Source organism: Epinephelus lanceolatus, chromosome 8 (assembly GCF_041903045.1).
Source record: "Epinephelus lanceolatus isolate andai-2023 chromosome 8, ASM4190304v1, whole genome shotgun sequence".
Lineage (NCBI taxonomy): Eukaryota > Metazoa > Chordata > Actinopteri > Perciformes > Serranidae > Epinephelus > Epinephelus lanceolatus.
The window spans coordinates 1,422,501-1,449,693 of NC_135741.1; the positions used below are offsets into that span (position 1 = coordinate 1,422,501).

The 27,193-nt window shown below is 44.8% G+C and overlaps 1 protein-coding gene across 3 annotated transcripts in view; it reads right to left on the reverse strand.

Annotated features, from left to right (window-relative positions):
- The window catches only part of magixa (MAGI family member, X-linked a), a 66,872-nt gene that overhangs the window by 36,915 nt on the left and 2,764 nt on the right, over positions 1–27,193 (reverse strand). For 2 of the 3 annotated variants that reach the window (XM_033629694.2, XM_078169700.1), the window contains exons 1-2: positions 7,696–7,819; positions 392–681 (exon numbers count right to left, since the gene is read on the reverse strand). In XM_033629694.2, the coding sequence (XP_033485585.2) occupies positions 392–671 (280 nt within the window). In that variant the 5' untranslated portion in view covers positions 672–681; positions 7,696–7,819. Of the gene's footprint in view, positions 1–391; positions 682–7,695; positions 7,820–27,193 lie in introns of those variants that run through there. The other variant, XM_033629693.2, reaches the window with a different exon arrangement.

Sequence of the window (27,193 nt, forward strand, 5' to 3'; positions counted from 1 at the left end):
AATTTAAGAGCTTAAATTGTCCCCCAGGGTTCTGTCCACTGCAGGAGACGACCTCTCTTCCCGGTCATGAGTTGTTTTTGGTTATTTGGTTTGGTTCCTTGGCTGCTAAGGAGAGGTGCAGCTGATTGGGAGAGAATATTTCAGTAACTCGTCGCCCTCACTTCTGATATGATGGCTACGCCCCTGGTCACATGACACTCAGTCCAACGTCATATGAGACAAACAGAAGCAGCCACAACCAGGAAGTGTTTTGAATCTTGGCTTGAAAAATGACTGATCAGCTTCCTGTCGATCAGCTGAATGTTTCCAGTGAGCATGAAAATAAAACACGAGCATCAAACATCAAACACAAACTAAAATATCAGTAATACCTTTAGACATGTGCACTCACCTGGAGAGACCGTCTTGATTCTGATTGGATGAGGACAGGAGTTGAGGACTCCTCTGACATCACCGAGGGTCATCCCTAACACGGGTGTCCCCCCAATCTCTAAGATGATGTCACCCACAGTGGGCCCGCCCCCATGGGCCGCTGTGACGAATGGGAACTCGCCGTAGTCTGCCCCGCCCCCGATGGCCAGACCCAGCTCTCCAGAGCCGCCGCCCAGCGGGACGAAGCTCTCCTGCACCTTCGAGCGCCAGTGCAGCTTCTTCACGGTCGCTTTAGACATGGTGTCCGAGCTGCAGACAGGAAGAGATGAGCAGAGTTACTGAGCATGCTCAATGAGACACCTCGTTTCACCTGCTGTTCACAAGACGCAGCTTTAATGTTCAACTGCTGGTGTCTGATGTCTCTGCGACACACTCAGAGTGATGAGGCATCCACACCTGATCACACCTGATCTGATCACACCTGATCACACCTGATCACACCTGATCACACCTGTCCACACCTGATCACACCTGATCACACCTGATCACACCTGTCCACACCTGATCACACCTGATCACACCTGATCACACCTGATCACACCTGTCCACACCTGATCACACCTGATCACACCTGTCCACACCTGTCCACACCTGATCACACCTGTCCACACCTGTCCACACATGATCACACCTGATCACACCTGTCCACACCTGATCACACCTGATCACACCTGTCCACACCTGTCCACACCTGATCACACCTGATCACACCTGTCCACACCTGTCCACACCTGATCACACCTGATAACACCTGATCACACCTGTCCACACCTGTCCACACCTGATCACACCTGATCACACCTGATCACACCTGTCCACACCTGTCCACACCTGATCACACCTGATCACACCTGTCCACACCTGTCCACACCTGTCCACACCTGATCACACCTGTCCACACCTGATCACACCTGATCACACCTGATCACACCTGTCCACACCTGATCACACCTGATCACACCTGTCCACACCTGTCCACACCTGATCACACCTGTCCACACCTGTCCACACATGATCACACCTGATCACACCTGTCCACACCTGATCACACCTGATCACACCTGTCCACACCTGTCCACACCTGATCACACCTGATCACACCTGTCCACACCTGTCCACACCTGATCACACCTGATCACACCTGATAACACCTGATCACACCTGTCCACACCTGTCCACACCTGTCCACACCTGATCACACCTGATCACACCTGATCACACCTGTCCACACCTGTCCACACCTGATCACACCTGATCACACCTGTCCACACCTGTCCACACCTGTCCACACCTGATCACACCTGTCCACACCTGATCACACCTGATCACACCTGATCACACCTGTCCACACCTGTCCACACCTGATCACACCTGTCCACACCTGATCACACCTGTCCACACCTGATCACACCTGATCACACCTGTCCACACCTGATCACACCTGTCCACACCTGTCCACACATGATCACACCTGATCACACCTGTTCACACCTGCAAAAACCTATGATCACCTGTAAACACTGGCAGAGAGTAACACACTCTTTACACTGGTAAACTCTGTGAATGCCTTCAGACACATGTGAACACCTGTTTAGAGACCTGTACACACACCTGTTGACACATTACAACATCTGTAAACAGCTCACCTCCTCACTTCATCACCAGAGAGCTTTGTGTCTTTCTGAGGAAGCTTCTTTACAGAACTTTATAAACACATGTTCACTCCTGTAAACTCCTGAGATGGGAGAGGTTAAGAAATCAAACTATTTTTCAAACACATTTTAAACACTCCCTAGTTAGGTAACAAGGAGGAAAGAAGGCCAACTAGGAGGTAACAAGGAGGTAAAGAAGCCCTCTACACAGGAAGCGAAGAGATGAGGAAAGTTCCTGGTTAGAAAGGAATAAAAGAATTCAGAGGATAACCTTTACCTCCTTACTACCTTATTAGGAGGAAGAGCGAACCCTTGTGAGGGAGCAAGGATGCTACTGAGGGAATTAGGAGGTAAAAAAGCTTAGCTTTTAGCCTTAGCTTTTACGTTCCTAGTTAGGATGAAAATAGCAAAGGATGCTTTTTCGCAAGCAAGCAAGAGTGCAGTTAGGTGGTGAGGGAGCATAAACAACAAGATGCTTCTTAGTAACATAGTGACGAGGCAAAATGATGTTCTGGGTACAAGGAGTTGAGGAATCTCTCTTATTTAGTAGTGAGAATGTAAAAATGCTTTCATGTTAAACTCTCACCAGAGAGCTTAGTGTCCTTCTTCTTCCTAGTTAGGTAATAAGGAGACAAGAAGGCTTCCTATGAAGTAAACAAGGAGCTAAAGAAGTCCTCTAAACAGCAAATGAGGAAAGTTCCCAGTTAGAAAGTAAAAGAAGTCAAAGGACTGCCTTTACCTCCTCACTACCTAATCAAGAGGACGAGGGAAACCTTTTGAGGAAGCAAGGATGCTTGTGACGGAATGCAGAGGTAAAAAAGCTTCCTAGTTAGGGTCAAAGGAGGAATGGATGCTTTCTAGTAAGGAAGCAAGGAGGTTAAAAGCTTCCTAAGTAGGTGGTGAAGAAGAATTTTTGTTAGAAAGCATCGATTACTCCTTTCACCCTAACTAGGAGGCGTTTTACCTCTTCACTGTCTGGCAAGGAAACATCTCTGCCTCCTTGCTTCCTCAGTAGGAAGCTAATTTGAATCATCATGACCTAACTAGGAAACATGTTTTTACCTCCTCACTATGTCAGCTCATTTAAATCAGGGCTTAAAACATCACTATTTACTGCAGCTTACCAGTGAACTAGATATGTAACTTATTGTTAGGATAATCTGTAGCTATTGTTTTTATATTTGTCTGCTGTTGCTTTTGCTTTATGTTTGCTTTTTAAATGCATTTTCTGCACTGTTTTTCTTGCTTTTAGCTTTTGTTTTTAATGATCTATTGTTCCTTTAATGTTTTATCTTAACGTATTTCTCTTGTAAAGCACATTGAATTGCCTTGTGTATGAATGGTGCTATATAAATAAAATTGCCTTGCCTTGCCATGTAACTAGGAAGCATCCTTTTCTCCTTTTTTCCTCACCACCTAACTGTGACATTAGTTTACCTCTTCGCTATGCGGCTAGGAAAAATCTTTACCTCCTTGCTTCCTCAGTAGGAAGCTAATTTGACTCGTCACGACCTAACTAGGAAACATTTTTACCTCCTTGTTTCCTCAGTAGGACGCTAATTTGACTCGTCACGACCTAACTAGGAAACATATTTACCTCCTTGCCTCCTCAGTAGGACGCTAATTTGACTCGTCACGACCTAACTAGGAAACATTTTTACCTCCTTGTCTCCTCAGTAGGACGCTAATTTGACTCGTCACGACCCAACTAGGACACATCATTACCTCCTTGACTCCTTGTTAAGGATCTAACTCTGAAGCTCCACTAAACTCTCAACAGTAACTCAGCCCTTCACAAACGGACCCCGCAGACGCCTGTGCTTTTAATTCGTCTCCTAGCAACAGTGAAACGTTGTGATGAAATGTTTAATCAGCAGAGAACGGTTCCCTGCGTTCTCCGAGTGTTTGGGATCAGTTCCTCCGTCAAGTCATCGACTCTGTGCTTCAGTCTCACACAACAGCAGATGGTGACAGGCAGCAGGGAGCCGCACACACACACATTATACACACACTCACACACAGTACACACACATTATACACACAAACTCACACATACACACAATATACACACACTCACAAACAAACACAGTTATACACACACAAACACAAATACATGCAGACCAGCCACTGACACCATTTCATTTATACACAATCAGACCCACAGGGACACACGCACACACACACACACACACACACACACACGCTGCTAGACGGCGTACATTAAATATGGATGAGCATATGTGAAGGTGGGAGTCAGAGAGGAAACAAACAACAAACGTCCCTGAGCAGCGATTCAAATAATCTGAGCTCTGAAAAGACAAATTTAACTGATGAAACAAAAACACAAAGAAACAAGAAGAAAGGGAAAAGGAAGCTTCAGAGGAAGGAAGGAGACGACAGAGTTCAGTGAGGAAACAAGGAGCTAAAGTAGGAGGCACAGAAGCTTTATAGGGATGAACAAAGGAGGTAGGAAGTAAAGAAGCTCCCTGGTTGGCTAATGAGGAGGAAAGATGACTCCTTAGTATGTAGACAAGGTAAAGAGGTGAGGAGGTGAGAATAGAAAAATAGTTAAATACAAGGGTGGTAAAGAAGCTTCCTAGTTGGGTAATAAGGAGACAAGAAGGTTTTTTATGCAGCAAGCAAGGAGGTAAAGAAGCCCTCTTAACAGGAAGCAAGGAGGTGAAGAAAGTTCCCAGTTAAAAAGGAGGAAAAGAAGTCAAAGGATCGTCTTCACCTCCTTACCACCTAATTAGGAGGAAGAAGGAACCCTTGTGAGGAAGCAAGGATGCTTGTGAAGGAATGAGGAGCTTCCTAGTTAGGATGAAAGGAGGAATGGATGCTTTTAACAAGGACGCAAGGAGGTGAAAGGATACGGACTCTTCTCATGAACACAATAAACACTGCAGCAAACAAGGGAAGGAGGAGAGGAGATAAAGTGTCCTAGTTAGGCAGGTTGAGAAAAGGAAGCTTCCTTGTTAGGAAATGAGGAGTAGAGACAGTTATTTACAAGAAAGCAAGGAGGGAAAGTTGCCTTTGACTAGCTCCCTAGGTAGGTAATAAGGAGATAAAGAAGCTTCCTACTTAGCTTATGAGGAGATAAAGAAGCTTCCTAGTTAGGAAACGAGGGGCTATAGAGGCTTCCTAATCAGGTAACAAGGAGACAAAGAAGCTTTGTTGTACAAGAGCAAGAAATACAAAGACACCTCCTCCTTAACTGGGAAGAAGAAGGATGCATCCTTGTTAGGTAGTGAGAGGTAAAGAAGCATCCTTGTTAGGTAGTGAGGAGGTAAAGAAGCTTCCTTGTTAGGTAGTGAGAGGTAAAGAAGCATCCTTGTTAGGTAGTGAGAGGTAAAGAAGCTTCCTTGTTAGGTAGTGAGAGGTAAAGAAGCATCCTTGTTAGGTAGTGAGAGGTAAAGAAGCTTCCTTGTTAGGTAGTGAGAGGTAAAGAAGCATCCTTGTTAGGTAGTGAGGAGGTAAAGAAGCTTCCTTGTTAGGTAGTGAGAGGTAAAGAAGCATCCTTGTTAGGTAGTGAGAGGTAAAGAAGCTTCCTTGTTAGGTAGTGAGAGGTAAAGAAGCTTCCTTGTTAGGTAGTGAAAGGTAAAGAAGCGTCCTTGTTAGGTAGTGAGAGGTAAAGAAGCTTCCTTGTTAGGTAGTGAGGAGGTAAAGAAGCATCCTTGTTAGGTAGTGAAAGGTAAAGAAGCATCCTTGTTAGGTAGTGAGGAGGTAAAGAAGCGTCCTTGTTAGGTAGTGAAAGGTAAAGAAGCGTCCTTGTTAGGTAGTGAGGAGGTAAAGAAGCTTCCTTGTTAGGTAGTGAGGAGGTAAAGAAGCTTCCTTGTTAGGTAGTGAAAGGTAAAGAAGCATCTTTGTTAGGTAGTGAGGAGGTAAAGAAGCTTCCTTGTTAGGTAGTGAGAGGTAAAGAAGCGTCCTTGTTAGGTAGTGAGGAAGTAAAGAAGCGTCCTTGTTAGGTAGTGAGAGGTAAAGAAGCATCCTTGTTAGGTAGTGAGAGGTAAAGAAGCTTCCTTGTTAGGTAGTGAGAGGTAAAGAAGCATCCTTGTTAGGTAGTGAGGAGGTAAAGAAGCTTCCTTGTTAGGTGGTGAGAGGTAAAGAAGCATCCTTGTTAGGTAGTGAAAGGTAAAGAAGCTTCCTTGTTAGGTAGTGAAAGGTAAAGAAGCGTCCTTGTTAGGTAGTGAAAGGTAAAGAAGCGTCCTTGTTAGGTAGTGAGGAGGTAAAGAAGCATCCTTGTTAGGTAGTGAGAGGTAAAGAAGCATCCTTGTTAGGTAGTGAGAGGTAAAGAAGCTTCCTTGTTAGGTAGTGAGGAGGTAAAGAAGCGTCCTTGTTAGGTAGTGAGGAGGTAAAGAAGCATCCTTGTTAGGTAGTGAGAGGTAAAGAAGCTTCCTTGTTAGGTAGTGAGAGGTAAAGAAGCTTCCTTGTTAGGTAGTGAGGAGGTAAAGAAGCTTCCTTGTTAGGTGGTGAGAGGTAAAGAAGCATCCTTGTTAGGTAGTGAAAGGTAAAGAAGCTTCCTTGTTAGGTAGTGAAAGGTAAAGAAGCGTCCTTGTTAGGTAGTGAAAGGTAAAGAAGCTTCCTTGTTAGGTAGTGAGAGGTAAAGAAGCATCCTTGTTAGGTAGTGAGACGTAAAGAAGCTTCCTTGTTAGGTAGTGAGAGGTAAAGAAGCATCCTTGTTAGGTAGTGAGAGGTAAAGAAGCTTCCTTGTTAGGTAGTGAGAGGTAAAGAAGCATCCTTGTTAGGTAGTGAGGAGGTAAAGAAGCTTCCTTGTTAGGTAGTGAGAGGTAAAGAAGCATCCTTGTTAGGTAGTGAGAGGTAAAGAAGCTTCCTTGTTAGGTAGTGAGAGGTAAAGAAGCATCCTTGTTAGGTAGTGAGAGGTAAAGAAGCTTCCTTGTTAGGTAGTGAAAGGTAAAGAAGCGTCCTTGTTAGGTAGTGAGGAGGTAAAGAAGCTTCCTTGTTAGGTAGTGAAAGGTAAAGAAGCATCCTTGTTAGGTAGTGAGGAGGTAAAGAGGCTTCCTTGTTAGGTAGTGAAAGGTAAAGAAGCGTCCTTGTTAGGTAGTGAGGAGGTAAAGAAGCTTCCTTGTTAGGTAGTGAGGAGGTAAAGAAGCTTCCTTGTTAGGTAGTGAAAGGTAAAGAAGCATCTTTGTTAGGTAGTGAGGAGGTAAAGAAGCTTCCTTGTTAGGTAGTGAGAGGTAAAGAAGCGTCCTTGTTAGGTAGTGAGGAAGTAAAGAAGCGTCCTTGTTAGGTAGTGAGAGGTAAAGAAGCATCCTTGTTAGGTAGTGAGAGGTAAAGAAGCTTCCTTGTTAGGTAGTGAGAGGTAAAGAAGCTTCCTTGTTAGGTAGTGAGGAGTCTTGTGAATGTATGAGGAGGCGGCTGCTGTGTCTCAGACAGGAAGTGAAGTGATACTCATCGTCACAGCGTGAACTCAACATGTGCTGCTATTAACACTTCATTAACACACTCACTCGCTCCGACTCGCTGTCTGTCACTTCCTGTCTGTCACCTCGCTCACGTCAGCTGCTCACACATCAAAATGAGACGTTTACAACTTGATTCAGTGTGTGTGCGTGTGTGTGTGTGTGTGTGTGTGTGTGTGTGTGTGTTGTACCTCTACAGACGGATGGTTCTGCTCGGTGTGTGTTCAGCGGCCATGTTCAAACTATCTCAGTGTTTCTGTCTCTCGTTACGTCTCTCGCCGTCCCGTTTCTCTGTTTCCTTCACACACACTCGCCCTCTCTGATAACAGCGGTCAGAGTACAGAGTGTGATGTCAGAGTGTGTTCAGGGAGTGGACTGCTTTACTCTCTTTATGTAGCTGTTTGAAGGAATGTGAGTGTGTGTGTGTGTGTGTGTGTGCGTGTGTGAGTGCATGTGTTGACATGGTGTGTGTGTGTGTGTGTGCGTGCATGTGTTGACATGGTGTGTGTGTGTGTGTGTGTGAGTGTGTGTGGTTTCGATCCATAGAAACCGTCTGTGTGCTGATTGAAAAAACCACGTGTGACCTTCAGTGAGTGTTCAGGTGGAGCACTGGGGCTGACTGTGATTGGCTCATACACCTGTCAGTAAAGACAGTGATGATGATGATGATGATGTCATAAATGGCTGATAATATCTCCTCAGTGGGACCTTTATTGTGAAACTCTCCGCTCAGTGAAGCTGCTGACAGCTGAACTTGTTCTGTAAAAACTGACTGTGTGTTTGTGGAGCGACGTCGGAGGTTTTCACTTCAATACAGTCGGCGTCTACTGGACGTTAATGAGACACTCTTCAGCTCCTGATTGGTTCAGACCGCTGCGTCTCCTAAAACAACAGTACAGATGGTTTTTCTGGATCAAACTCACTGGTGTGACTCACAGGATGTAGACTGCGGCTCTAAACCTGCCATTGGCTGACAATTTTGGGCGTCATCCTCCCTCCCTTCCACTTTTTGCGTGATACCGTGTCCAAAATGCCTTCGCTACAAGAAACAGTGACCGCCAAGCTAAAAACGTACATGGTGAAAATGACGTCTTGATGAAGATCTGGATCGTGCCTGCTCTGTTGTTTCAGTAAATTGTTGTAAAGATCTACAACCAATAAAACAGCTTGTGAACGCACCTCAGAAAAGCCCAGACCTCATCTCTAAAAACGTCTCCAGTAAAATAACCTGAACCTGAACACAATCCTTTCTGAGCCAGAGGTCTGATCTCAGACTGTCCTGACTCCCCGCCAGATCAGCAAACCTTCTGCTGCTGCTGTCAGTGGAGAATCTGCCCAGTTAGCACGAGCTAACACAGCAGCAGCGCTAACACCAACACTGAGCTGTTAAACCGTCCAAACAAACTCACACTGACACCAAAACAGCTCCGTCAGATAACATTAGCCGTGTGATGCTAACAGTTAGCTCTGTCACAGATTCTATTTTGTAAGGGCACTGTCGCTGCGTCCTGGGCTCAGTGCCACCCAGGATGAATGTGATTGGTTTAGAGAAACAAAAACAAGCCAGGGTGGTTCTTCACCTTCGCAGAATGACTCTTATACACAGACACCATCAAGCTGCCAGGGCCTGCAGATGAAAATTAGTCTGTAAGGCTCAATCTGGCACATTTACATGACTTAAGTGATCACGTTTATAATGTGCACTGTCCCTTTCTAAACAAAATAAACATAAACATAATATGGTGGTTCCAGATCTTTTTCCACTGCTGTGTGGATACGTCTAGTTACGTGAGATTAATCTGTCACAAACACGTACGAGTTGTTTGAACTTCAAGTCTCAGCTTTTTAAAACTCTGTGGACCGTCGAGTGACCTCACTGGGAGCTGAATTATCTACAGAGGTCTCTTCCTCTTAAAAACACACAGACCAGCTGATTTACACCAGGAAACACTCTGAAGAAAGATGTTTCATGTTTAAAAACAAAAATCTGTTTTTACGATGCCTTCATCGCGGAGGGGCTGCTAACTACGGTGGCTGACGTGAAAATGCTAAAATGCCAAAACATGAATGGCCAGAGTCAGAGTTTGGTTTGTCCGTTCTGGGCTACTGTAGAAACATGGTGATCCAGACCAGTGGTTCCCAACTGGTGGGTTGGGGTCCAAAAGTGGCTCATAAATATTTCAAGTTTGTTAAAAACACACTTCATTTTGAAGGACAGTGACTTTTGCAGCAGTGAGCTTTTATTTTGAAGTGCTGTTTCCTGCTGTAGAGAGAAAGACAGAACTCGACGACACGGCCAAACACAAGTATGACGCTGAAGATATTAAAGGTTGTGGACCTTGAACTGATGACTAAGGAGACATCTGGACCAGCTGGGAACCACTGATCTAGACTCAACACAAATGTCTCTGTCTAGAGTCAGTGTTTGGTTTGTCCGTTCTGGGCTACTGTAGAAACATGGCGGTACAACATGGTGATCTCTGTAGACGAGGACCTGCTCCCTGTGGAGATATAAACGTCTCATTCTGAGGGAACGAGAACACAACCATCAGATTATATTCCATATTTGCTGATGTGAACCTTCAGACTGGAGCTTTAAATATTGACTATCACAGAGATGTTGTTAGTTCACAGTTTGTTCGTCCACTTTATTCTCCTCTAAGATGAATAATATCTGCTGTTGTGTTGATCCCCTGTGGACACAATTACAGCACTTTGAGTGTAACTAATATAATTAGTATAGTGATAATTATCCAGTGTTCAGCCTCCCAGTAACAAACAACAGCTCTTTGAAGCGTCTGCTCCTGTTCCCACAGAAGTGAGAGGAGAAACATGCTCAGTGTTGTTGGAGAGTTTTAAAGTAGGAGAACCTTTATATATCCTGTCACACTAACTCACAGTATCTCTCTCATCCCTGCTCTGTCTCCTGGTGCACTCTGCTCAGGTGTGCTGCTGCACACAGGTGAAGGGGACGTGGCCTTTGGGAACAAAGGGAATGGTTTGGGGAGGCCAGTGGTGGAAGCCGGACAGCCTGCCATGGGAAAACCTCAGTTGTCTCTTGTCTCTGGTGTTTCCTCGAGCGGCTGGGGGCAGAGGTTTAACCAGGTGTGTGGAGGACGGTAGAGACGGAGCAAACTAACAGGTTGGGGCCAAATTGTCTCTTTTCATGATTCCTTTTTTTATGGTTTTCTTTTTGTATCACATTGCTTTTACCCTGTTTCTTTTTTATTGCATTTTGAAGGGTGGATATTAAACATTTCTTTACACGCTTGGATTACTCTCATCAGGAGAGAGTGAAGTTGGACAAAGGGCCCGTCCCAATACCCCCCCTTGGCCCTACCCCTACATTTGCGCATTCCCTCGAGGGGTGGTGGTGTCCCAATTCCTTTTTGCATGTAGGGGTAGGGGGCATAACGAGGGGTAGTGGGTATGAAACTAGCCCTTCGGAGCGAGGGATTTCAGATGCTGACTTGCCAGCAAGGGGTAGATGTCGCCATGGCTACCACCAAGCAAGAGACGGGGAAAAAAGTTCATACATAGCTAACGTTACTGTCGTCAGGTTGCTTGTTAGCTAGCTAGCTAGCTTGCACTATCTGGCATCTGTCATCTGTCCTGTTCTGCAAAATTGTCGGACTTTTCACATTATGATAACACGCCAGCTAGCATAACTATGCTGCCTCGTAATGTTAGCTGGTTAGCTAGCTAGCAGAAGTCCCCTGTCGTCTGTCGTTCATCAAACGAAGCATGATGAATACAGCAAATGCGATCGGTAGGATGAACTCAACTGCAGACTCGATTGCAGATGCCGGTTATAAATGTAGATGGCTCGCAGTTTCCTGTTTAAAATACTTACGTATGCGTGAACGTAGCGACGCAGTGACGTAGTGAGTGGTGTCCCAATTCCTAGGGAAAGATTTCAACCCTTACCCCTCGTTGCTTCATTTCGAGGGCCAAGGCGTAGTGGACAAGGGGAGGTATTGGGATTGGGCCAAAGAGGAAAAATATTAAAGTGTACATTCCTCCAATTATCTTTTTTATTCTATATTTATATTTGGGAGGGGATAATATCTAAATAACTTGTTTGAGCCTTATTTAAGTTTCCTTTCCTTCCTTTCTTCTGCTGATGTCAGAAGGAAATTAAAGGCAGCCCCCTTATTTTACTGACCCTCCTTTAACCAAGTTAAAGTCACCGTAGCGTTTGAATTTAACTCATAACGAGGCTTTAAAGGTGAACTGATTGTTGCACCACCACAGTGATTATAAACTAAAAAGTGACGTTTAACAGGAGATCTCAAACTGTCAGAGGGTCCCTGAACACCTCATCAGCTGATTGGTCCCTTTCACACTGAGTGCAAAAGACAACATGATCAAACAATGAATATACTTCAGTGGTTATTTGACAGTTTGTGCCACAGAGCGACTCTGATCCAACACATCTTGTTTTATATTAACTCAGTCACAGATTCAGAGATCTGACTCGTAGCTGTCAGCAGCTGTTAAAGGTCCAGTCTGAAGGATTTAAGGAGACGTATATATATATATAAATAAATGAATGTCCTTGGACACAGCGAGGCTCAGGCAGAGGATCACAGTCTGATCATTATGAGATATGGATAAATATTTGTGGGCCTGTGATATGAAACACAACAAACAGAACGGCGTAGAGTCAGTCACTGTGACGAGCGCACATTAAAACACCGGAGCTAGAAGACCTGCTGGTTCCCGGTGTGCCGGTCAGCTCCAGCAGCACAGGAGAGGACTGTGTCATATATCTTGTCTGGCCTGGGAACGCCTCGGGGTCCTCCAGGAGGAGCTGGAAAATGTTGTTGGGGGGAGGGACGTCTGGGGTGCTTTGCTCAGCCTGCTGCCCCTGTGACCCTTTTCTGATAAGTGGTTGCATGAATGGATGGATGGTTATCGTAGCGTCGTAACCCTGCTCAGCACACACTCTCTGTATCAGCCTGTTCCTGACATGTTTGTCTCTCATCTCCTGAACACGATGACCTCACCTGAATTCAGTTTGCTGACACACACACTGTTATGTTCAGCACTTCAGCCAGGGTCACAAAAAACATATGATTACCTGTGATTGTTAATGTGTTGTTTATTAATTTGGATTTATTAATGCAGCCAAAAATGTGTAAATATTTCCCACAAGCTCTTTGAAATATCTAAACTGTCCCTTTAACATCTTGTGCCTGTTTCATGTTGTCTGTTTGAAGGATGTCGTCGCTGTCGTCTGGTGGATGTGACGAAGTTTAAAGCAGCTCACTGATGAAAAGAAACACGAGCAACATGTCTCTGTGGAGCCTCGTCAGCTCCATTCAGCAGGTATTTACACCTGAAGTGTCAAACACACCAGGATGACTTCACTCAGTCACAGCAGCTGCTCATACTGTGGTTTCTGTTTTATATTAAAACTAGAATTACCACCCTGTGGTTGTATGACTCCGCCCACAAGTCCACCCTGTGGTTGTATGACTCCGCCCACCAGTCCACCCTGTGGTTGTATGACTCCGCCCACCAGTCCACCCTGTGGTTGCATGACTCCGCCCACAAGTCCACCCTGTGGTTGTATGACTCCGCCCACAAGTCCACCCTGTGGTTGTATGACTCCGCCCACCAGTCCACCCTGTGGTTGTATGACTCCGCCCACCAGTCCACCCTGTGGTTGTATGACTCCGCCCACCAGTCCATCCTGTGGTTGTATGACTCCGCCCACCAGTCCACCCTGTGGTTGTATGACTCCGCCCACAAGTCCACCCTGTGGTTGTATGACTCCGCCCACCAGTCCACCCTGTGGTTGTATGACTCCGCCCACAAGTCCACCCTGTGGTTGTATGACTCCGCCCACAAGTCCACCCTGTGGTTGTATGACTCCGCCCACAAGTCCACCCTGTGGTTGTATGACTCCGCCCACCAGTCCACCCTGTGGTTGTATGACTCCGCCCACCAGTCCATCCTGTGGTTGTATGACTCCGCCCACCAGTCCACCCTGTGGTTGTATGACTCCGCCCACCAGTCCACCCTGTGGTTGTATGACTCCGCCCACCAGTCCACTCTGTGGTTGTATGACTCCGCCCACAAGTCCACCCTGTGGTTGTATGACTCCGCCCACCAGTCCACCCTGTGGTTGTATGACTCCGCCCACAAGTCCACCCTGTGGTTGTATGACTCCGCCCACAAGTCCACCCTGTGGTTGTATGACTCCGCCCACAAGTCCACCCTGTGGTTGTATGACTCCGCCCACCAGTCCACCCTGTGGTTGTATGACTCCGCCCACCAGTCCACCCTGTGGTTGTATGACTCCGCCCACCAGTCCACCCTGTGGTTGTATGACTCCGCCCACCAGTCCACCCTGTGATTGTATGACTCCACCCACCAGTCCACCCTGTGGTTGTATGACTCCGCCCACCAGTCCACCCTGTGGTTGTATGACTCCGCCCACCAGTCCAGTGTCTTCATCCACGTCAGTGAAAACATGGATGCTTCACACACAGAAGATCTATACAATCAGCACAGTTTCAAGATTAGAGTCACCAATTCAGTATCTGACCAAATGTCTCCCCTTCTGTTCCTGAGATATGACGTTAAAACATGATGATGTCACAGTCAAGCTGACCTTTGACCTTTTGGATATAAAGTCCAGTTCAGACCAAATATTCACGACAAAACGAGCTGAAACAAACAACTGCTGTCAAAGTGCCGTTCTGTAAAAAGCTGCTGGTTCACAGGAAGTGACGTCACGATGAGACAGCGTATCATCTCTAGTCAACAACTCTCTGTACTTCGTTCTGATTTGCAGTTTTTCAGACTTATTGTGTGGCTGAATATAATTTGTAGCTTCTTAAACTCTGAATGAGGATAGTGATAGTGAGATACAGAAACAAAACCAGCATCAGATGGACTGTATTCATAATCAATACGCCACAATAATATAAATAACCAGCGCCAATTCATCAGTCAGTGAGAATGTGTGTGTGGGCGGGGCATAAGCACATACAGCCAGCAACAGCATCGACCCACCGTCTGACACCGGCACACTGTGAGGACAGAAACAGAGGGCTCTGTGGGGACGGAGCATCTGTGGCCATTTTGACTTGACCAGCAGACTTCACTACAAGCTGATTGGCTGTTGAAACAGGTGAATGTGCTTTAAAACCAGCCGCCGGCCTTTTGACCAGCTGAGTGTCAGGTGACACCATCAGCTGGCTTGAGTTGAGCTCAGACCGGCCAGTTCACACTGCTGACACTTTTCTCTGTGACGTTCTAAAACAGTTTCATCTTGTCACATCTTTGGTCTGAACTGGACTTTACATGTCATCACTTCATTATTTTATCCTTTTTGTGTGACATTTTGTCATAATTACTAGATGAATTTGTGAGTTATGGACAAAAACATGTTTTGTGAGGTCAAACTGACCTTTGACCTTTGATCATAAAATTCTAATCAGGTCATTCTTGAGTCCGGGTGGACGTTTGTGCCAAACTCCGTCCAGATATTCATGAGGAGTAAACTTTGATTCTGTGATTCAAACAAAGGCCGATATGTTTCTGTGTGTTTGTGCTGAGTCTGGATTAAAGAGCACAGGTTTAATCTGTCAGCGTTTTATTCTGATGAGGGGTGACACCAGCATGACCTGTGTGATGATGATGATGATGATGATTGTATTTGATGGACTCTAATCAGACATGATGGATCTCTGATGGATGACTGATTTATAAATGAAGCTGCTGCAGTGTCTTCTAGTTCACCAGTAATAAATAAATAACAGACATGTAGAAATGAACCCGTCGACACAGATCACAAAGTCTGAGGGAGACTCAGATCAAATCGACGCAGCGTTCATGAGCTGAACTTTTTACGTTCCTCTCCCTGAGCTCTCCTGTCAGTGCTGCAGCTCTGATGACATCAGACTGTTCACAGTATTTTACAGTATGTGTTGTTGGGACACGCCAACGTGATGCGTTTCATTATTCTTAAATATGAAGCTGCAGGTTTGAGGACTGGGTCGGACCAGAAACTGTCAGTGTTGATGTTGACAGCTATTTAAGATTTAGACTGAGTCTTGAAACGAGGATGCTTTTTAGTTTTAGTCACACTTTTAGTCTGATGTTTTCTATGTTTTTCTCTTTAAAATAATTCGGTGAGGTTAACTCATGGATCATAAATCAGACTCAAGGTGACAGGTTGTATAAAATAATGTGTGTGTCATGTCTCCAGCAGTGTGTGACAGGTTTAAGGGCTGATTTACGAGCACACACTTACTGATCTTCATCTGAAAAGCTCAACATCTCTCTATTTATGCTCTCAACAAATAACTAATGTGAGCCAACTAGGATTTGTCCCCAGGTTCATTGTAAACTCTGACTTATCCATGTGACTGTTAAGAAGCAGAAACATAACTTGTTTCTTCATGTGCAACATGTTAGTCTGGAGGTTTAAACTGGTGTCCTCTCACAGAGTTGGTGATTCAAACTAAACTTTCATCTCTGTCAGAGAAAACTGATCTGAGTTCAGACTGTTTACTTACAGCACAGCTACACTCACAGATAACTGAGCCTCCTACCTGCCTGTCAAACACCATCAACCCACAAACCTTCTCCAGTCCGGACTGAGTGGAGTCCTGCGGGGTGAAGCTGTGAAGGCTGCGAGCGGAGCTAGCTGCTAACAGCCACCGCTGCAACTAACAAACTCCACAAATCCATTCAGCAGCTCCACCATCCACAGTCAGACACACACGGCTGAGTATTTACTGCTGAGTTACAGCTCACAACTCGCACCAACCCAAACATCCTGGTGCAGACTATTTACTGGAGTTTACAGCCTGTCGCTCATCAGGCATCTGAAGATCATTACAAGCTGTCAGTGTCCGACAGTCCACCACCAACATTTACATCACGCCTCGTCATTGAAGATTTCATCTTAGCTTTGATGATCAAGATCTATTTTTAGTTATCATCGTCTCATTTTGGGATCCAGAGTTGAAGAACATAACAGGAAACTGATCCCAGTGCAGACAGTCTCTGAGCAGAGGAGCAGCTCCGTGTGGGTGAAGAGAGAAATTATTAATGTGAGAGTAGATTTTTAGAGACTGTGTGTGTGTGTGTGTGTGTGTGTGTGTGTGAGTGGATTTATAGTGAGCAGGTCAGATGTAGGTCAGTCACATCAGAGCTCCTCGTACTGTATGAATGTGAGGAGGCTTCACTGTGGCCTCATTCTCTTTGTTTCTCTGTCTCACTGTATCTAACCTATTTTCATCCTCCCTCTGTGTGTGTGTGTGTGTGTGTGTGTGTGTGCGTGTGTGTGCGTGTGTGTGTGTCTGACTCTAATGAGGCTGCAGATCTTCAGGCTCTGTAAACCAGCTCTGACACTGAAACACACTCACATCTGGAAAATACAAAAAGTACATGTTGTTGTTTCTAAGGCTCTCTGTGATGATGATGACGATGATGATGATGATGATGATGACGTGCATCGTTGCCACAGGCCTCTATCAGACCTGATCAAAGGTTAACTGAACTGTTGATCAGATGATTGTGACTTCTGCATTCATGTAGAATTATCAAACAGTCCCCTGTGACTGATAAACGTGACATCACTGGATGGTTATTACTCACACGTTAAAGTTCCAGTGTGGAGGATTTAAATGGAGTATAATATAATCACTGTGTTTAATCAGCTGAAGATCAGAATGGTTGTGTTCTGGTTCCCTCAGAATGAGCAGTTTATATCTCCACAGGGAGCAGGTCCTCGTCTACACAGATCACCATGTTGCACCGCCATGTTTCTACAGTAGCCCAGAACGGACAAACCAAACACTGACTCTAGATAGAGACATTCATGTGTTCACGTCGGCAGCCATTGTAAGCAGCTCCTCTGGCACGAGAGTGTTGAACAAACACTGCCTGCTGTGTGTGTTTCTGAGAGGAAGAGACCTCTGAGGATGATTCAGCTCCTCAACAATCAACACTGAAGGAATTCTGACCAGGAGAAGTTTCAGATGGTTGTAATCTGTAATCTGTAATCTGTAATCCTCACTGATAGACGACACCAAGAATGACGAAAGCCAACTGCTGTGTCGACTCATGCCGCCCTGTCTCGGCCAGAAAGTTGCACGTGAACACGGCGCAAAGACTCCAGCTGACAGCCAACCAGCACGTATGTTCTGCACCTGCGTGAGAGGAAATAAGTCTCCACAGCAGCAGACGCCGGTCGTCTGTAATCATTACTCAAAAAGGGAAACAGGAAGAGCGTCTTGACTCTAGTTAGCATGTTGACAGAGTATATTTACTGTGCGCCAGTGAACAACGACACAAACCATCATGACGTTTTTTTGTAGGCCGACCCTGAAGTTAGCGTCACCCTGGTTCCTTCGTCAAAAAGCCAACAGGATTTTTCCTTTGGATTTTGGATTATTGCAGAAAATAAACTCTGTGACAAATAAATGTTTCTGATACTTTTTTTTTTTTTCACGTTTTGTTCAGTAAAATAATCTTTACTAATGAACACCACTTTATGATTTTAGAAGCCTAAATTCAATCACCACAAGTAAAAAGCTAACGTTAGGCTATAAACTAACCACACTACATTCACGACTTCAAGATCGCCGCCACGATGAGGCTGTTAGTTTGTGTTTAGTGTGATGACGCTCTGTCGTCTCATTGAGCCACGTTAGCAACTGTTATGTGTCTTTTTTTAAACACAAAGAAGCTTCTAAATTCACAGTGGGGTATTTACTGACATATTTTAAGGCGTAGAACAAAACATAAAAGTCTCTTTAACTTATAAAAAAAAAACACTGATTTTGAGACGAGGGAACAGGAAGCACTAACATGCTAAATCATTTCCAGGTTTAAGGACCTGTTCCTGGTGCAGTCGATGACACCTCTGGCTGCGGCTGTCGCCATGCCGACGCATAATAAAACAAAATCATTTCAAACTTGTTCATGTTTGCAGGAGCCGAAGCTTCTGATGACAAACCTGCCAGTTCATCAACAAACAACAGTTGTCTCCATGGAGATGACCAACAACACTTTTCTCATGGCCTCTGAAATTATTTAATTGCAACCTCTTTTTTCAGTGTGGCCACGACTTAATGATCTCATTCTCACTCACTGTCAATGTGTGTCGACACATTTATGATTACAGATGTCACCAGGCGTGCTGGCTGTTCTCAGTCAGAGACTTTGAATGAAAGAACATGAATGAGTTTGTTGCTTCGCCGTGTCACCTGAAGGTTCCTCCTCTCAGCGGTGAGAACGACGCTTAAACGCTCTGCTCGCTTTGAAGAAGAATCTCATTCATCTCCCGTCAGCTCCAGTCGGCTCTCAGGTGTTTCCTAGAAGACTACAGATCTTTGATGTGAAAGACTACAACTCCCAGAGGAGTCAGTGAGTCAGTGTTTGTTGTGTCTGTGAGCAGTGAGTGATGTGTTTGAGACGAGAGCTGCGAGGCTGGAGGTGAAGCGACTCTGTCTGCCGCTGACAGCTCGTTCCTCTGGGACACATTACTGAGAGCGCTGTAAAATATCTCAAACACACTTCCTGTTTCTCATCAGTGTCGATAACCTGCGTCTAAAACTGACGCCTGATTACAGCTCGGACACACTGTCTGACCCGCTGAGATTTATGTAGTTTGTTTCCAGATTATATTTTACATTCATGCTAATTTTCATGGACGTTTGACCTTCCTCAGTGATGATCTGTTGGTTGTAACTAAGTACAGTTACTCAACTGCTGGACTGAAAGGTTCTGTGTGTTCAGGACTCATAGTTCTCTACAGTCAGTTTGTTGTGTCTTGACTTTAAGATTAAAGAGATTTAGTGGCGTCTAACAGTGAGGATTACAGATTACAGATTACAGATTACAACCATCTGAAACTTCTCCTGGTTAGAATTCCTTCAGTGTTGATTGTTGAGGAGCTGAATTATACTCAGAGGTCTGTTCCTCTCAGAAACACACACACCAGCTGATTTACACCTGGAAACTACGTTTCATGTGAAAAAAAACTGTGTTTTTCACATCCTCACTGTGACCTCGTCACATGTCCACGTTTGGTCATGGACTTTCCACGTCCACATATGACGTCCAAGGTACCCTGGGTGTGTTGGTTGTTGACGTTCTGGGACACCGTGTCAACTTCAGCCTGTTACATGCATTGTCTGTTTTCAAAATACACTTCTGTTTTCACAGGAAATGTACAGTTTGCATACAGTCTCTTTCAAAATAAAAGCACTACATCGCTACAACACCACCAACTGATGTTTTTTTCCTTCAACAACACACACACGTGGTTACGTTTAGCCAACACACACACATGGTTACGTTTAGCCAACACACACACGTGGTTACGTTTAGCCGACACACACACGTGGTTACGTTTAGCCGACACACACACGTGGTAGCGTTTAGCTGTCACACACACGTGGTAACGTTTAGCTGTCACACACACGTGGTTACGTTTAGCCAACAAACACACATGTAGTTACGTTTAGCCAACACACACACATGGTAACGTTTAGCCGACACACACACGTGGTTACGTTTAGCCAACACACACACGTGGTTACGTTTAGCCGACACACACACGTGGTTACGTTTAGCCGACACACACACGTGGTAACGTTTAGCTGTCACACACACGTGGTTACGTTTAGCTGACACACACACATGGTAACGTTTAGCTGTCACACACACGTGGTTACGTTTAGCCAACAAACACACATGTAGTTACGTTTAGCCAACACACACACGTGGTTACGTTTAGCCAACACACACACACGTGGTTACGTTTAGCCAACACACACACGTGGTTACGTTTAGCCGACACACACACGTGGTTACGTTTAGCCGACACACACACGTGGTAACGTTTAGCTGTCACACACACGTGGTTACGTTTAGCCAACACACACACATGGTAACGTTTAGCCGACACACACACGGTTGGGTTTAGGAAAAAAGAACAGGGTTTGGCTTTACAGTTTTACAGGAAGTGAACACCAGCCTCCTGGGTGAAAGTTGATGGTTGTTGGACCCATCCACCGCCCCTCCGACCCATCCTACTCGGACTTCTACCACCTTAACTAACATTGTTGAATGTATATGTTCATGTGTACAATAAGTTCCACCTCGGCCGACAGAGAAACGTCGTCCGTGCAGCTCTGTGACAGCAGAGTAACTGGACTGGTTCCACCCAGTGACTCCGCCCTCTGGATTCAAGATTCAAGAAGTTTATTGCACAGTAAAAACTCAGTGGTTTACACCCTACAATGAAATTCTTAAGTGCCCCCAATAAATCTGTAAATATCTGTGATGCTGAACTCCACATTGTCTTTAATAATAATTAGTTTTCTCTGTTTTCTGTCTGAATGTCTTTGGGTTCTGATCGAGACATGTGACGACATCAAGTTGGCCTTTTTGTGACTAAACATTTAAAAGAACCTTCAGATTAATAAATGATAAACTGATCCTCAGCTGCAGTGTTTGTGTTCTCTCTGACGCAGCGTTCAGACTTCTTTGCTCTCATATTTCTGTGTTCAGCTCCACGGGGTCAGAGGTCACTGCAGCCTGACAGGAGAGGAGCGTGATGATGATAATGATGAAGATGATGGAGGAGGAAGAGTAGGATGAAGAGGAGGAGGAGCAGCTCTGTGAGTTGTTGTTTCCTGTCTGGTGACTGTGAGCCTCTCTGACAGCAGCTGTCAGTCTGAATCTCTGCAGACACACAGTGAGCAGCCGCCGATGACATCATCACCACACAGGACAGAGCCTACTATGATGTCATCAGCAGGGAGACGAGCGTTGAACCCTGCTCTGCCAGGGGTCAAAGGTCGAGGTAACGATGATATGTTGGTACACTTCCTCCTGTTTGTCTTTATAAAGTCAGTCAAATGTTTGGAGTGACGTCACCTCGATGACACGAACACTGATTTTATTCACTGAGTCAGTTTTAAGTCAGTTTTACTGTGAAGTTTGAGTTTAATAGAGATCGAGTGTTTTAATCGAAGAATGAAAACAAAATTATTTTCTGTTTGAAATGTCAGAAAATAATGAAAAATGTCTCCGGTGTTGTTTTGTCAAATCAACATATGACCACATGTCATTTATTCCTCTTGTCTAAAATGAACCACAACAGTGTTTCAGAAATTAGCGCCCAAAATGATGTCACAAGATCATCACATCCTCGTACGTAAACAACAGAGGAGCTCGTATACAACCGTCAACTGTTGCAATTTTAAAAACGTGGTTATATTTAGGAAAGGATCCTTCTGTGGGTTAAAATACAGATGTTTGTTAACAGAAATTATGTATGTGAGTCAAAATAAAGGCTCATTTATCCAGAGCCGTGACTTTTTGGACGGACCAAATGTACAGAGCTGTAAAGTTGTCCACCATGGTAGCAGTTAGCTGCTAGCTAACCGTAGCTAACTTGTTTGTCCATTGTTTGGTCTGTGACGTAATAGGTCAACAGGAAAAAGGTCCAATACTAACAAGCTGAAAGGGGGCATATCTCCACCTATCGTAGAGGAGTCGCACATACTTGGCTCAATAAATGGATTCCCCTCCCGTGCTTGTATACTGGGACAAGGACAGTAGGCCAGTTAGATGTCCTCGTCCAGCTGGGACTGTAGCTCCACTTCACTGTGACTGGAGACACACTGAGTGTGATTTGAGGCTTGAGCCAACATCAGCTACATAAATGAAAGCATGAAGCTGTGCACCATGAGGCTGAGGTTAGCAGAAGGCTAAACTGTTAGCCATTAAAACATGATCTAATATTATGATAAAAATAGCATTGAGTTGATATATTTCTTATTCACAGTAAACAAAGAGGCGACAGAAGGAAACAGCGTTGAAGCAGCAGGAGACTGACTCCAGATCAGCTGAGTCAGACTGCAGAGACTGAAGCTGCTGACAGATCAGATCCACTCCAGCTGATCTCAGAGCAGCTTCTGTCTGTCATCTATCCATCTGAATGATCCCACATCCTCCAAACTCTTCTTCTGTGGTTTCCTCCCTCATCCTTCACCTCCTTTCTCCTCCATTCTGCCTCCTTGTTCCCTTGTTTCCTCTTCTTCTCTCCTCCCTTCCTCTCCTTACAGTGAGAACACAGACCGATGCAGGTCTCTGAGCTTTCCTGGATAGAAGTTTGGTACAGTTGAGGTCACATGGTTGTAATCTGTGCTGCTGATTGGTCAGATGTTTGATCAGAGGTCAGAGGTCAGACGAGAGAACGGGACAAACTGAGGGAAACACAGAGGTCGTGCTGTTGACTGAAAACTGTCGTCTCTGATGTGTTTTCTTTATTGTGTGTGTGAAGTGGACCTGAGTCTGAGATGTCCCATAAAGGCCACCATACTATGATTTCATACTTTGGTGCAGACTGCAGATATTAGCCTGCAGTCAAACCTCTCAGTTAATTTTAGATTTCATTGTGTGTGGGGCCCACTGCAGGAGATTAAAAAGCAGCTGTTAGCAGTTAGCAGCTAGTTACACTGCATTAGCCTAGCGGCTAGCAGAGGGTTCCTCTGCTCATTTAAAACCAGGGACAACAGCAACATTTAACAAAGGTGACGTTACAAAATTCAGGTTCCTTACAACTCACAAGGTTCACTGACAAAACAACTGTCTGATGCTAAACATGTTTTCCATACAAATACAACCTGCTAACATTATTAGCACAAGCTAATTGTTACATCTCTGGGGAGTCGCACTGCATAGACGCATCTGCTGTAGCTGCAGCATTGAGCCAACACACATGTATAAATCCTGCTTTACATTCACTTCCTGTGCGCCGTATGCTGTCTGTCATCACACACTGGAGCGACATGATGCCGTTCCATGTAAAACTGTAAATGTGGCGTAGATACGGGACCTTGTAGCGTTTCTGTAGTTCCATAAACACTGTAACACGTAAGTCATATTGTGTTAAACAGTCACTGTTAGGTAAAGGCAACAAAACTGTTTAGTTGGATTTAGAAAAAGATCATGTTTTGGGTTAAAGTACGTACATTTGTTACGTCACAGTAATATAACATCAAGTAAATACATCAGAAGTTACGTTAAAACAGCTTTGTCACCTTGTTTCACACGAGACAAGAACTGTGATGAAAGTCCTGTGTTTGTTTGACTCACCGCCCCCCCGCCTGTCCCCGCCACCCCACGCCCACTTTCTCGCTCTTTATACGTCAGCTGACCTCAGCGCCAGGTGTTGCTGTGGATGGGTTTACACTGAACGCTTGGTGCATCTCATCTTTGTGTTAAAGCTCCTCAAGTTGTCAGTCATCGTCTGAACCCCGCCCCCACATCAGATAAACTGCTGTGATTGGTTGCCTATAAATCAGTGTGACCAATAGGAGGAGCAGACGCCAGTGCAGAGCTGCAGGTCGGTCTGGTTTCCATGGTAACAGTAGGTAAATATTCACTGATTATTCCTTTATTATTCTGCAGGTTTTGTTCCCAGCCGACCTGCTGAGCTCCGAGGATTAACTCAGCAATTAATATGAACGAATTAATGAAGTGAACTCATTCAACAGTGTCGTCGTTATGTCACCGTCGTCACAGCCCAACACTTTCTGCACTCTGTTTCCTGCTGACTGATCGACACCACGGCCTCACTCTGACTTTATTATATTTAATATGAGCATCCCGTTGGTATCAGAGTGTCTGAGTGTGTCAGCTGCTCTCACATCAGTTCGTCTGTTGTGTTGACTCTTTGGTCACATTCCTGTGTGAGTGTCTCTGCAGTGCGTTCACTGATCTGCTGGATAAATATGAACCTGAGGACGTCCACACCTTCCTGCTCTGAAACACACACACACACACACACACACACACACACACACACACACACACCTCAACTCTGTGACCAGGTTTTCCTCCACACTGAGAAATATACAATCAGACTGTGTCGTCCTTTCTACACAGAGATGGTGCTGTGGACTGAATCACAGTGTTTACATACTTATAACCTCCGGGTAGAAAATCCTCACGTCACCAGTGGTGTAGTGGAGGGTATACTCAGGTATACGGGGTATACCCACTTCTTTTTCTATCCAGTGACAGTATACCCACCTATCAGCTAAAAAGCCATTGTAATGTATAGGAGAGTATGCCTACCTCCTCATCGGTAACCTACCTATCTACCTAGCAGTACACCCACCTCATCAACTACCACTACACCACTGCACATCACGTACATAAAACTAAACGGCGCTGAGCAAACATTGCCTCAATCAGATTGTTTTTAACTAACTCAAAAAAGGCCCACCAAAGAAAACGTGTACACTATCCACCTTATTTTCAAACACGAAAGTAAATAGTGATCAACTTCCGTTTTTTTTTGTGCATGACTTCCGGTCAGCCGCTTTCCCTCATGCTTTCCCTTACCGGAGCTAACGGTGCAAGCTAATTTTTTTTTTCAATTTTCAGTTGTTTATGTTAGTCAATCAGTTAGTTAGTTAGTTAGTTAGTTAGTCTGTGTATTTTGTATAACGTTAGATAACTGTGCCCACGTTTCCGTTATAACGGAAATTTATTCCCTCTAAACGCGAATAAATCGCACGTCAATCATAAACTATGAACCAAAAAAGCACAATCTATCCCGAGTGAGACAAACTGCTTGATCCCCGTCTCCAGTGTACCAGCAGAGAACCTGCAGAACCGAATCAGTGAAAAAACACACCGGGCTACACAGCCTCTCTACCTGAGCAGCTGAAGCTGTGGCTCGCACCCTCGACACACAGACACACAGACGGTGCTTCTGCATGCCAGCCACACGTGTGCACAACTGTGAGAAATAAATATGTGAGGTGTACGCTGCTTTTCTATCTTTTTTCCCCTTTTCTTTCTGTCAGCGACACACACTCCTAACACAGGACGGGTTGTTTTAATTGACTGAGTTGATCATGAAGCCATAGTGATGCGCGGATCGGCTCTGATAGCACCTGAATCAGCATGTACGCATCAACCATCCAGCTGTTACAACATGATTGAGCTAGCAAAGCAGTTTTGTGTTGCTATGTATGGTATTTATTCAGTTTTGGGAAATCACGATGTCTAGAAAGCATCAGTGGCTGCAGCTGACAGGGACAGCTAACGTTAACACTAGCAGCAAAGCTAACATCAGGATCGTCATCCGTTAAAAGCCTCCCGTTGTCGAATACGACATGAAACTACTCCAGTTAGCTCAATCATGTTGTAACTAAGACATCCGCTGGAGAAAATAATTTTTTCACGGGCCACTTTGTGAGTTTAGTGAGTTATTACAGACACGGCTAACGGCTAACAGCTAACGGTTAGCCTAGCTAATCTACGATAACAATGTTATTAATTACACACAGAGAAAATACTAATGTTTTTTCAGTCATTGTGTTTATAGACTTTACAAACATCAGATTAGTCTAAACGGTGATATAGTGACGTGAAAAATGTGATATATACATATATATATAGCTAAACTCAGCAAGGTAAACAACAAGGCGATTCCCATTTACACAGTGGTAAGAGTGCTGGACCAGAAGTGTCGCACAAAAAAACGGAAGCTGGCTGCGTTCTGTTTTGCCTCCGTGTTTCCGTGAAAAATAAGGTGGATATTTAGAATATTTTTACCGTCAGACTGCTCTTTCTGACGGGGAACTGGAATCGTTATCTCAAGGCCAATAATGGTCTACTGCTGCCTTCCCCGGTTCGTGTGCAGTGTTGGGCTCATTACTCTAAAAATGTAATATATTACTCGTTACTCTGTTCAAGAATTATCAGTGTTGCCTGTACCATTATACTGAGGGGCCAATTCCAGCACGTGAATAGGCCATAGCACAACACAGCAGGATGTCAAGTGGGCCGAACCCGAGCACAATGTTTGATTTGGTATCTTTGTGACATGCCTGCACATCATGACCAAAATGAGTCCACTGTCTGTTGCATTGTAAGTCAGCAGTGACCTAAAAACAAAAGTAAGGTTGTAACCAGTTGTTTGGTTTTTGGGGAAACTGCGATTTTATTACTGACATTTATTAGCAATTAGCTGCTAACTGCTAACAGCTACTTTTCCAAATGTCCTGCAGTGGGTTGCACTCATAACACTTTGTCAAAACATCACGCCTGTCCCGTCCTGTCAGCTGTTCCTTTCACACAAACGTTGATTTGACCCTGTTACTCCCTCCTCTGAGGGGAGGTGGGATTATGGCGTGATTTTCCCGCCTTAAAGACGCAGAGTCAGAGGAGCTCCTGCTTCAGTCAGAGGAGATTTTTCACACGTCGCTGCTTCAGTTCAAGTTTCACTAAAAAGATTTTTTACTGAGATTTCATTCAGTGAACAGACTGATGCTCTGCAGACTTCTACTCCTCAACACCTCCTCCTCCTCCTTTATATATACACCTCCTCTTTGGTTAGAACAAACATCTCCTCAACAACAGCTCCTCCTCATAATACAACTATCTCTCAATAAACCTCTTCCTCCTCCTTAATAACACCTCCTCCTCCCCTATATGTACACCTCCTCCCTCATAATAAACCTCCTCACATTCTAAGTGGCCCTCATCCCCCTCCTCCTCCTCCTCCTCCTCCTCCTCATAATACACCTCTTCAGTGCAAATGAACAACTCCTCTTCTCTTCTCTTTCTATATATTTACTTCCTCACTCTTAATAAACCTCCTGTTCCTCCTCCTCCTCCCCTACTTCC